The following is a 13,702-nucleotide window of genomic DNA, read 5'->3' as shown; positions in this document are numbered from 1 at the left end:
TTTGGTGAAAAGTACTCAATATAGTGATAATGAATTAATTAAATTGGATATAATTTTGTTAAATTATTAGTTAAAAAAATAAACTTATTGTTTTATTTTATTGTTTAGTTGAATATAGTTGTAGTTGTATATACATTTTTTTATATTTGTACTAGTAACTTTCAATTTTGTTTACGTTTGTGTAAGATTCAATTACCGAAATACCGGTATTGAAATTTTCTATCGGTATTGCATTCCCTAGTGGAAATACCATGAATTCATATAAATATCCACTTTTCAGAAATGGCGTATGGAAACCATGGGAAAAGTTAACAACCCTTACATGAAGATGATGAACAAGGTAGAACAAAGTATTTTCAATATGCACCCGCACGTAGCCTACGAGGCTTGCGACCCATCTTGTGTGGCCTGCTTCTTAAATCCGAAAGTTATCAAAAAATTCGTTGATATCCACATAGGAATTGAATTAAATGGAAAATTAACACGTGGTCAAATGGTCTTAGATCACACACGATCCATGAAGGATTCTTGCAAACCAAATGTTAGAATTGTTACAGCTTTACACACTGACATCTTTAAGAAGATGCTTATGTTTGCTGCTGGACATAAAAATCCAGGATACTAAGAAATCAATGTTGATTCCATAATTCAACGAATTGCCGAGCTACTACCAAAATCTGCTAAAATGCAGATTCAGGCGAGAGGAAAAACAACCAATTTGGTTGTAAATTCCGGCTGCAACTAATTTTTCACGTTGAACTTAAATTGATAAAATTGTGTACAAGTCCATCAGCTGATTCTTAAGTTTTAAGTGCTGGTGAATTTTTTTGCGCAAATTGTGGATCACAAAAAAATCTGTAAAAATCTATATTTTATTTCTAAGGTCTGTTCAAACTTTTTTCATTATAAAAACCATAAAATAAAAATTAGAAACAAACAGTGACAAAAATTGATTTTGAATTTCTTAGACAAAATTCAAAATAATTTTCTATAGAACTGATCATATTCTTATCGCCAATAATTAACTGTGGAATTTGCGAATGAATCGTTTAATCTTAATTGCTAATTGCGCTGTTTTTATCGTAAGAAATGTATGGTCTTATAATTAAGAATTTATTTTCTGTAATAAATTCTACCTTGGGCAATGCTTCAACTTGAACAAAAACTACACTTTTTGAGAATTTAAAGAAAATCTTCGTAAATATATCCGCGATTAGAGCGTCTCTGAAGATCAATTGATGCAATTTCGAAATTAAAAAAAATCAATCAAAATAAAATGCAAAAATACCGTTAATAATATAATCACTATGGCGACTCAAAGATCTATTGCTTAAGATAATTTTAAAACATTTATAGCAGTGGTTTCCAATCTTTTGCACCGCGCCCCCCTGCTCTATTAAAAAAACTGTTGCGCTCCCCTTAATTTTTTCAACAGTTTTATTTTATGACTACTCTATACTGATATTACTGATCTATACTGATATTATCAGACTACAAATTATTGTGTAAAAATATGCATAACTAGTGGGGCGCATGTCATCCAGCCTTAAAGCAAATTGCTGGAACTTCCCGTACCAAATATTATTTTTTTAAAAACGATTAACATTTTTAAAAAAAATTGACTTCGAAAAAATTAGATTTTTGTGAAAAAAATCAATTACTTTTTTTGAAAAAAAAATTTTTTTTTGAAAAAAAAAGTTTTCTTTGTTTTGACATATTTTGGAAATTCTGAACTTTTTTTCAAAGCAATCGTATTACCTCAATCGCATAAAGACAAAATGTCAAAGCGCCTAAGCGCCGCGTCGCCGTCTAACGAATATCATTGGTACGGAACCCATAGGAATGCAAACAAAATTCATACTTATTGTTAAAATCTCTATAAAATATCTGATAATTTGATGTGCATATGTCTAATGATCATTTTTGACCGCCAAATGGCATTTTTTTTTTTACTTTTTTCATTATATCTCCGAAACCGCTAGACCTGCCTTAATGAAAATTTGATCAATTCTTCATCTTGCCAATACAAGTAAAACGTTTTTTGAATTATTAAAGTCGGACGCTCCGTTCTCTTAAAAACTGAGTTACCGTTTTTGCCCCGTATCTTAGGAACGGCTAGACCTGACTTCGTCAAAAACTAATCAACATGTCTCCTTATCAATATGAATCGAATGTTTTATGAATTATTTAAATCGGTTGATCGGTGTTCCCGAGATAGTCGAAGAAAATTTATATCCGCGCACACACACATACACCCATTTTTTTCTAGGTATGCCAAAATGTTCAGAAACCTTTGAAACGTAAAGATATATAAAAATTTTCATTTTCGATTTTTTTGCGATTACTATAACTTGCCCTACGGGAAGTTAAAAGCTAATTATTTATTGTTAATTTTTTAATAACATTTCAAAAATGTCGGTTATTTTCGATAATAGTATTCTGTAAACAGATGTACGCGCCCCCCTTAGTGGGCGCACCCCACAGGTTGGAAACCGCTGATTTACAGCATCTCATATATTTCTGCCGACGGTGCAAATGGCAACATAAAATAATAATATAAAGTACATATAATTGATAAAGTACAAAATAATTTAGAGAAAGAAAAAAATATAAAGATTATAGTGAATAAAATAAATTATAATAAAACACATGACTTGACTTACTTATCTTTTATCTGCATTCAAAAAATCTGACAAGACATGTCATGTAGATATCTTTATAGGATATAGTCGTCTATGAAGCATCTCATGTTGCGATAACATTCTAGTCTGTGTTAGTAAATTGAAAAAAGAATCCTAAGTAAACATAACCGTAGTTCTTGTTTGTGTCGAAGGTCAGTATTCAAAATTATTTCAGAGACATCATCTGTTAGAATATCATCTGAACAAATAAAGGTAAGAAAATTTCCAAATACTTTTTTCATGATATTCTAGTAACACTCAATCCTGTATAATCACAAAATTAACAAAACGTTTAATATTTATCATTAATTTACTTGACGCGGTTTATTTTTAGAGATGGCTGGAAAACGACGAGTTATAATCGACGTAGATGCCGGTTCGGACGATGCCATAGCTTTGCTCATGCTGATAGCAGCGCACAAACGGGGTGATGTGGAACTAATGGGTATCACTTGTGTGGCGGGTAATACAAATGTGGATAATGTTGCGATAAATGTTTTACGTGTTCTGGGTGCAGTAAAGGCTTTAGATGTGAGTTTTATATATCATATCGAACTCAATAATAAATTGTAGTTCAAATTTGCTTCATTATTCTCATGCATAACACGCTATTCATATGGACACTGTTCATAAGGGATCGTTCAAGTATTACGTAAGCAGATTTAGTACAATTATTTACCCCCCCCCTCCCCTTTGTCATCAAAAGTAAGCAAATTTCTTACCAAAAATAAGCAAAATAAGCAAATCAATAACCCCCCCGCCCCCCTATAGTGCTTACGTAATACTTGAACGGCCCCTAACATGAAAAAGATTACTGTTCCAATATTATATGCAATATATATACTTTTATCTATAATTACATATTACTATATGCATATATTATATAGTCATATACATATCATATCTATGTATGTTTATATATAAATATACCTTGCCACAATTTTCCATGTTAAAACCCCTTTTCCCAAGTCATTAATATAATTCACCTCTTAGCCAATATATAACTCACAATAAACTTTGATTAAAAATATGCGCAGCAATTAAGTTATCATTGATATTTTGCATTTATTTTTTGTATTTATATTTAGATCCCCATTTACAAAGGTGCATCGGAAGGTCTGATTCCTCTAGATATTCCAAATTCCACAGAATCTGAGTTCCATGGTGGTGATGGATTTGGTGATTTGGATCACTATGGAAATGATCCTGATTTGAGTTTAATTAAACCAGAACATGCAGTAAATTACCTTATTTCTGCAGCTAAACAGTATGAAAATGAAATTACTTTTATATTTGTTGGGCCTCTGACAAATGCAGCACTTGCAATTAAAATGTATCCGGGTTTTCTAGACAAAACTAAGGATGTGTATATAATGGGTGGCAACTATAAAGGTAGATACATTATTATGAAAATATGCTAGTTATACTTATTTCAGAAAGTTTTATTTGTATTTAACTTTTTTGTGGCATAATTGAACTAAATATGCTATAGCACCTCTAATGCATGTTTTAAATTACCTAATTTAAAAAGACATATTTAGCTTTTAATGCTAAAACTATTAAATATTCTCTTCAATTAACTATATCTGCTTCATATATTCAAATTGCAAATTATTTTTTTTTCTTTTAGGCGTGGGTAATAAAACAAGAGCAGCAGAGTTTAATTTTGTCTGTGATCCTGAGGCAGCATTTTTAGTGTTGCATAATGCAAAGAAGCCATTACATATTGTACCTTGGGAAACATGTACAAGTATTAATCTTCCTTTGGTGAGTAAATCGATTAATTTCCTTCCTCTTTTGAGTTCAAAAAATATAAAATTGAAATAAATAAAAAAAAAATTATAAAAGTAAAAATCATTTATTGATGTTCAGTAAAAGTTCGGCACAAATGCTGATATTCAAAAAAAAACAATTTTATAATGAAATATAATACATTTCTTCCAATTTTTTCTAAAATCAAATGCAATTTCCAAGGGGATTTTCTTCTCCATTGAGATGAAGTTCTGTGTTAACATAATACATTAAATTAAGTAAATGTAGCCTTAAACACATTTCTCTTAATTAACAGAAATGGAGATTTGATGTCATGGGACAAATTAACAATGCGCAAATGAATTTAATGAATCCAATTGAGAAAAGCATTTATGGAAAATACAAGACTGATTTTTACTATGTGTGTGATGCTATTTGCGTAGCATGCTTTCTGTACCCTGATTTGGTCAAAAATTCATATGAAGTTCATGCCACTGTTGAACTTCAAGGATTATATGCACGAGGGCAAATGGTTCTGGATCATAGAAAAATATTTGCAAATTTACCAAATGTAATATTTGTTACTGACATTGACTTGGAAATGTTCAAGAAAATGCTATTATTTGCAGCAGGCCATGAAAATTCAGGTTACTGAAAATCCACAAGGTATGCGCCAAAAGAAATGTGGCACAAATATGTGAATAAAATCAATTGTATATTTTTAAATTAATTTTTGTAAATTTTAAAATTTAACAAAAGTATGGTTACAGGATTTGAAATTTAAATAAAAAAGTATCAAGTGCAATTATAAATATTTATGATTTAAAAATATATACAGATACAGTTCATTCCAATGAGAAACTCGATATATTAACTACATTTACAAATAAACTAATATTTGTAACTAATAAATAATTAAATGTTAATAAAAATATAATCACATAAATTGCTAAATCATTTTAAGGAATGCTATATCAGTTCTGGAAATTTTCAGTATTTCTAAACAAAAAATTGTATAAATTTAGCCATTTATCTCAATTTGTTATTAATATGAGCTCTAGGCAGAAATAAGAGAAAAAACAGTTACCAAGAAAATAATATAAATGTAAATGTATGTAAATATTTATTACATACCTGAAAAATTATTATTTACATCCTATTTTCTGACATAGAAGGAATATATGGGTATATTTTTGGATATTATTCTTAATACTCATGACATTTATTTCTTTCAAGCCTTTTAATTTTGAACCTCATCACCTGAAGAATTTTGTTCAGCTAATTCTTCTCGTATTTCTCTGTTAGATTGCAGTAATGACAAAAGCTGAGAATAAATATTATCATTTTGTGCTTCAATGAAATCGAGAGCAGAATTTAATTCATCTAATTTGCTGTCTATGGCATTGTATTCTGAAAAATAAGAAAAATTCTGAAATAGTATCAGTAATGAAATTGAAATATCACAACAAAATTCTCTGTATATAAATTTAAAATACATTCATGGTACTGGGAATGAAAGATTTCGAAGAGTTCTGACTTCATAAATGAATCAGGAGATCTATTACATAATAATCCTAATTGATTAACAACAAATTAAAGAAAATAAAGGACCTGTAGCTAAATTGAGAAATGAATGTTCTTCTTTTTTAAAAAATATTTCGCACTAACCCTCAACGCTGACAGTGTCCTCAACTACTTCTTCACTATCAAGATCATCCTCATTTTGATGATCTTGATTCTCTTGTGGGTCGATAGCTTTTTCTCCCATATTTACTTCATTTAATGAACCATCAGCCATAACACGAGAATTTTTCGTTTAATAACTCATATGACATAAGCACATGACATTTTGCACATGACACAAGCAGCGAATACCAACCCCATACCAAACCGCTTAACAATCCATGTGAAATTAATTTTACGTTAATTTAAGTATTATTTTTGTAATTTTTATTAAATTTGTGACGTTACGGTTGATTTTGTTTAATTGCAATTTTTAGTTATTATATGATTTTCTATATCAGATTTTGAAAATGCAGTTATGCAGTTGGTCAGTTGATCACATGCGTCATGTATAATAATTCAGGGTTGCCAACCCTATCCATCACGCGCGATTTAAATAAATATATTGCAAACCATAAAAAAATACTTTGAATAAATATATGATAATATGCTACTAAACCTATATTTGTATTTGGGCCATGTAATAATCAAGAAAGTATTGACCAGCTATTAAAATAAAATCATATTTTTTGTGTGATATTTGTGTTATTATACATATATTTCTATACTATAAAAATATTTTTCTCACAAAATTTGATTATCTAAAATAATATAAATAGAAAATACAATTAAAATTAACAAAAATATATATTAAATATATTTACAATCATCATTTTATAATATACAAAATGATAAATAATTCATTATTAAGATTTTCTTTCCTTCAATTCTAACACAGTATTTATCACATCTATTGGAGTTATAAGCTTTGTACAACCAATCAATAATTTCTTATTCTGTTCCTTATTCATCATTTTTTGTAACAAATTTACTTCATGAGCTTTTATTCCACCCACAACAAAAATTATTATATAATCGTTATCAGCAGGATGAATATTTTTCTTGGGTTTATTAATAAGCAAGCTAAAAGAAAAAACATATTAAAAAATAAATGAATGATTTTGGAACTGCCACTACTTTACCTCAAACTGCTCTTTAAAAGATCTGTTATTCCAATGGACTTTGAAGCTAAATCAATCATTTCTGGTTTGGAAGGATTTAATAAGTCTTCCATAAGTTGTTCCAAAATGCTTTTGAATTCAGCTGGTTGACTTTTATTTGCAGAGTGTACCACTGATTTGTACTTTGTTAAACTTTCTCTAGCTTTAGCAGCTATTTTGAGTTTTGATATAATAAATTCAGCAAATGTTTCCTTGTCCACTGTTAACTCCTCTAATGATAATCATACATGATAGATTATAAATGTATATATATATATATATATATATATATATATGTATATATATATATATTTATGAGATGCTTAATTCAAATTGATTTGAAAGAAAAACAATGATTTACAAAAAATCATACCTGACCAGTCACTCAATGCTGAGGTCAGGCATTCTGATAATTCATTTTCTTGTGTTTCAGAAAATGATATGTCAGAACCAGCTAAGCAGTAAACATAAAGTAGTAAACAAAAAATATCTTCTAGAGTTAAGCCTCTGCTATCACGACTTTTGATAATTTGGCACAGCTGTTCTCGAAAAAAGAGACATATTTTTAGTATATATTTTAATCCCTTAATAAATATTTTTTCATACCTGCAATAATATACTAGTAGAATTTTTACTTGCAGCCAAATTTTGAAGAATAATTTGCTCCAAGCTCAGTTTCAATTGAATTATTGGCATTAGTGGTGATTTAATAGTTTTAATTATAGCCAAAGTTTGTTGCAAAGTAGCAGATGCCGTAGTATTTAAATAACAATCATCTAAACATTGAAAAAATAGTAGAAACAAATAAATAATGAAGAAATTTTGTCAACGTATCTAAATATTACCTCCAAGAGAATTCATAGCTTTTTCTATTGTGTGCAATGTTATTCTTGGGGGACTTTTAACAGCTGTTGCACATTTAATGTCTGATAAATTTTGATAAACTTGACTTAAAACTTTTTTTTGATTGCTAGTTATTAATAATTCCATCATATTTCTACTAACTTGTTCAGTAGGTTGAGCAAGACATCCTGGTGCCAATTGAATATCATCAGATATATTATTGTCTCTACAAATATATTTACAATTTTTTTTGAATTTTTATATCACAATGAAACAATCTTACACATTTGCTTTGCATATTGATGACATATCAACTGCAACGTCTAAGTTATGCCCAGGAAATTTCGGTAAAATTAACTTTATACAATCTAATATTGATTCACTATTATGCGACAATGCTGAACTCAAATCCAGGGTGCGATCAATAAAAATTAAAGTAGCTGAGTTTGATGCATTCTGAAAAAAATGGATTTCATTATGGTGTTCTTGTTATATTTATGGCTTAAAATTTTAAAATATTAGAATGATATACATAATAAAAAATTCAAAATTGTAAATTATAACATAAACCGACAAATGAATTCCGGGTGATTATTGTCATTAACAGAGGATAAATAGAAAAAAATAATTATGTATATAAAATAATGTATATATTTATACAACATAATATAACATACCTTTCTCCTACTTGCTGCTGGTGGAAAGTTTTCCAACATTGAAGCTACAATAGCACTAAAATCACCTAAAGAAAAAATATCTTCCTTTAAACCCATTATTCCGAAAAGACTGTGCAATAAAGCTGTAAGATGTCTGATTGATGTTTGAATATCTTTATTTTGCTGTACATCAGAAAGATTTTGCAATGGTGGAAACATATGATCAAATTCTGGTGTGATAAAGAAATTTTTAGTTAAAGGAGCAATAAATAAAGGAAAATAGAATATTTCCGCTGTATAATCCTGCAAATTTAACAATGAACATATTGTTAAATATTAATAATATTCACATCTAATAGTGTAATTTTGAATAAATACCATATTTCCCATCCATTTCAGCATTTCATTTTCCAGCAAATTGAAAGCTTGCATTTCATTATCTGCTGTTTCATTACTGTATCTTTCTCGAGACAAAACAAATGGATGAGCAGTAGTTATTAAAACACAGTATTCAAATTTACTGCTTTCAATAATAATTTTAAGAACTTCAATATTGCTACCATATGCACTTGTTATAAAAACTGCTTTCTTAAATTTTTTTGTGGCACTCTAAAAATATTTTATTATATTAATTTACATATTAATATTTCGTATATAAGGTCTAGTTCTAAATTATTGCCAGTTACAAATTAGGCCATCATTGAATTGGATGTTTAATAAAATATGCAACTTGTTTAGAGAAACAAAATAAAAAAATATTATTAAATAATATATATTTAGTAATAGCATATTACAAAATTGGGATAAATAAAATAAAATATATAGTTATCTTTTACAACAAACATGTAAAAAATTGTTGGAGGACGAGTTTGAATAAATCTGCTTTCCCTTGAAATTTAAATGAATTCGACCCTCTAATATTAATTCATTTAAAAACAATTCTCTAATATATATTATTAAGGTAATATTAAGAGTTGTATATTGAGGTAGTATTAAAACGATTAATATTATCAACTATCAACATATTTTTCTAAACCAAGATTTTTTTAAATTAATTTCCATAAAGATATCCCAATTGATATAGTAATTCCTTAAATCTTATAGAGAAAAATACTCATAAAGTGTTACAAATATAAGATTTACTTCGAAAGGAGAAAATGCTTTAACACTTTCTGCTCCTGCTGTGTAAAAATCTATTAAATTTGCATTCCAATGAAAACTTTCGGCAGCTGCATTATCAATGAACACAACTGCCTTTTTAACTTTTTTTAAGACTTCGTTCCACCAAGTAGAACAACATTGATTAATATCTAAAACCATTTTTAAAAATCATTTAATAATATTATTATTTTTATTTAATGACGTATGCCATTTGTCAGATTTAACAAATTTGACAGATGCACGTTAATCGCGCGGTGTGAAGTTCATAGTAAGCATCAAACTAGAGTACCACCTATATAAATATAAATATAGGTGTTACCATAGGTACCACCTATGTAAATTTAATGATTTAAAATCGCACGCACTATGTATTTCTACTAATAATTTGTTATTATTTAATAAAATGTATTAATAGTCAATAACATTTATTAATTAATCTAATATCAGCTTAAATATTCACTTTAGGGGTGTTTTTTTTTGGTTCTCCAGTCACCACCCTCGAAACTTGATTTGCAGAAATTATTTTTGGCTATTTAATTTTTACACTGAAAACACGGTCTCAAAACGATTGTTATTTAGTATTTTATAATAAAATGTATATAATGCAAAAATAGAGAGTAGCGCGATCAAATTTACATTATTAATATTCGTACACTCATTATAAAAAGTCTTACTGCAATATCATGATATTATATAATATATATATATATATATATATATATATATACATATACATATACTTTTATTTCACAAAATAAATGTAAATTTAATTAAACATCAAAAATTTAATTTAATAAATATTGCTGTTCTACACATCATTCACTCATTGTTTGTTATCATTGTGTTTTTTAAATTAATTTTGAATTGATGCACTGAAAATGAATCAAGTAAGAATTCGAAACGTCTACAAGATTTATTAAAAAATTTCAAACCTAATTTATTTTTTTTCCGATTTTTATGAAATTTTATAATCGCAATCAGTTTGACTGATCGTGAGAATTGGCCAAAATCTATTCTTCATAGCCCTAAGTGGTAAGGGTTGGTGACCCTTAAGATTTTATTGTTAGTTTTTGTACCATTTTTTTTTAATTTAATTTTTTCATAATTCTTAATTAAAAAACACATACAGCCGAAAATTTTCACCCTATAACCACAAATATCTATTTTGTAAAAATAATTTTAGTAATTGAATAATTTTTCATCCCGCATGCAGTCAATGAAAGCTTAAGTTCAATTTTTTTTTAAGTAAAATGTAAATTTAGTGAAATTTACTCATTTCACTGATTTTGTATCATAAATAATAAATTAATGAATTAATAAAAAGCGCGGTAATAATATATTGCATGCTTTGCAGTGTGTAAACCATTCATTAATTTGTAATAGCTGTCCCTTTACTTATATTCTATATGCATATGTATGCAATTACGTACACAATCTGTTAGTTATTTGTTATTATAATTTTTTTCTAAGAAATATTTCATATAGCTAAACAGCGTTTACCGGGTCTGCTAATATATATATATATATATATATATATATATATACCGGTTGTTGCATTGCAAAGACCTTCTGTATTTCTCATAAAAACTATTCGAGTAGTATTATTAAATAATCAGGTTTATGGATATTTCCATTATTATTTATAAACGCATAGTCATTTATTTACTGCGACTGCACTTATGAACAAGTTCTCAACATTATTAAAAAAAAGCTAAAAAAACTCATATTAAGTTAGTTATTCTAAATGTAACAAAAGACGAAGAAAAGCATGAAGAACGCAGTGAATTTTTAGTTAAAATTAGATGCAAAGTATTTAATATTCTTAATTTCTAATAAATAATTGTATAAACGACTTGAAAAGTGCATAAATATTAATAATGCTGACCGTTAAATCAAAATTACTTGTACAAATGATTGTATTACATTGTTTAACACAAGAACTGTTAACACTCGAAGAACCTGATGGAGTGGTTAGTGACATTTTGATCCAACTATTTTTAGCACCATTTGCCAGTTATTGTGAAACCGAAAAACGTTGTTGATTATATGATTTTAATTTAACCAAATTTCATTTATGTGCTATTTAGAATATACGACTATCTAAAATTTTTGTTACACTGCGAAAAAAAATAACTATTACAAAATATTTTATATATCACTCAATACTGACTAAATTTGTCAAATTCGTCATTAATATAAATTGATGTAAATATTATGAACAATTTATAAAAGTGATGCATATCAGGAATATATTTTATGTTTTATATCTATTTAAAAGTTGCTGTAGGATTGTTGACAAAAGTAGTACAATATATTTATTTGTAAACAAGATTTTTTCACACAACAATTTTGTTGAGATACTATTAAAAGTGCAGTGGGTTAACTCGAGATCAATTCCCATAATGACATTCTTAAAATATTTATGAACAGGTTAAATTAATATCAGAAAACGGATTTCCGGTAAAAAAGTACGAAGTGACAACGGAAGATGGATACATCCTAACTTTGCACAGGATACCCAATCCTGCAGGACATCCCGTTTTGCTGATTCCTGGACTGATGTCAACTGCAGCCGATTTTGTCACAATAGGACAAAAATCATTAGGTAAGAAAGATAGAAATTACAGATGTTATATACGATTTTTGTACAAGAATATGTAAAACTTGTCCAACCTTGTTTTTAATATTTTTTTTTGATCCTGAAAGGTTTCTTTTTATTTAAAATGGGTTTCGACGTCTGGCTCGGCAACCCACGCGGGACTACGTTTTCCAGAAGTCACATCAACCTCAATCCCGATACAGACAAGGAATTTTGGAACTTTAGGTACAACCAGTCGACAAAATTGAAATAAAAATTAGAACACATAACTCCATATTTATATTTCTATTTTGCAGTTTTCACGAAATCGGCTTCCTAGACCTGCCGGCGTTGATCGATGCGATTCTGGTGACTACCGGCCATATGTCGATACAATATGTTGGACATTCTCAGGGATGCACCGCCCTGATGGTGCTTTTGGCGGAAAAACCAGAATACAACGCAAAGATCTCCACTGCACATCTGATGGCACCGGCAGTGTACATGGGAAACACCAGGAGTCCTATTTTGATGACGGTGTCCGCATTGAATCCACATTTACAGGTCAGATGATAATTAAGTTAGTGGAATAAAACATTCAGTGTTGACACAAATTGATGCAAATCCCTTTATGACAAATACAAATTTTGCCTAACAAAAATCCATAGTGGGCAATTTGTCCTCCGCATCTGCGAAAGAGCTGATCCTGCCTTTGACAACCAAGGGGCTACACATTGTCAATACTAATCGAATTTGTCAGAACAATCCAAACAAATTTTCAAGAAAATTATCAATTCTATTTTCAGAGACATTCCAGAAAAATAGGAATATTCGAGTTTTACCCTACAAAATCAAGCGTATCAACTTTGTGGAAAACGTCGTGCCTCAACATGCAAGACTTTCTGTCCAGAACTTTTTGCACAAATTTTATATACTTATTAGGAGGCGCAAACGATGCTCAATTTAACTACGTAAGAAACCCATAAAAATAATAAAATTTATTCTGTGATGTATAACAACCAAAGTGACTTTTTAGGATTATATTCAAAACATTGCGCAAAATTATCCAGGAGGGACGTCGGCGAAACAATTGGATCATTTTTCACAACTTGTACAATCAAGTAAGGTTATATCTTAAAACACATTAATTAATTGAAAATGTGATAATTCAGCAATATTTTTTTCTAGAAAAATTCACAAAATTTAACTATGATCGTAGCACTAATATAAAACTGTACGGGTCAGAAAATCCTCCGGAATATTCTTGGAAAAACATTAATACCAAAATCTACATCTATTACGGAACCA

The 13,702-nt window shown here is 28.6% G+C and overlaps 3 protein-coding genes across 4 annotated transcripts in view; 1 reads left to right on the top strand and 2 right to left on the bottom strand.

The window, feature by feature from the left end:
- The window catches only part of LOC113373177 (kinesin-associated protein 3-like), a 108,455-nt gene that overhangs the window by 61,084 nt on the left and 33,669 nt on the right, over positions 1-13,702 (bottom strand). The window lies entirely within an intron of this gene.
- On the top strand, positions 2,683-5,171 carry LOC113373179 (uncharacterized protein C1683.06c-like). Of its 2 annotated transcripts, XM_026613495.1 has the most exons (5): positions 2,683-2,894; positions 3,016-3,212; positions 3,770-4,073; positions 4,312-4,448; positions 4,750-5,171. In XM_026613495.1, exons 2-5 carry the CDS (start codon positions 3,018-3,020, stop codon positions 5,086-5,088), a joined length of 975 nt encoding a protein of 324 aa, XP_026469280.1. In that variant the 5' UTR covers positions 2,683-2,894; positions 3,016-3,017; the 3' UTR covers positions 5,089-5,171. The 2 variants fall into 2 exon arrangements, with proteins under 2 accessions (XP_026469280.1, XP_026469281.1); XM_026613496.1 differs by having other exon boundaries at positions 2,683-3,212.
- Positions 5,481-6,413, bottom strand: LOC113373183 (UPF0184 protein AAEL002161-like). Its single transcript, XM_026613499.1, has 2 exons — positions 6,102-6,413; positions 5,481-5,843 (listed from the first exon to the last, which is right to left on the bottom strand). Exons 1-2 carry the CDS (start codon positions 6,229-6,231, stop codon positions 5,674-5,676), a joined length of 300 nt encoding a protein of 99 aa, XP_026469284.1. The 5' UTR covers positions 6,232-6,413; the 3' UTR covers positions 5,481-5,673.

This window comes from Ctenocephalides felis, unplaced genomic scaffold (assembly GCF_003426905.1).
Source record: "Ctenocephalides felis isolate EL2017-DRISC unplaced genomic scaffold, ASM342690v1 CF-g0.4_SCAFFOLD_01604, whole genome shotgun sequence".
Classification (NCBI taxonomy): Eukaryota; Metazoa; Arthropoda; class Insecta; order Siphonaptera; family Pulicidae; genus Ctenocephalides; species Ctenocephalides felis.
Note: the sequence above shows the minus strand (reverse complement) of the source record. Positions and strands in the feature narration are given on the sequence as shown.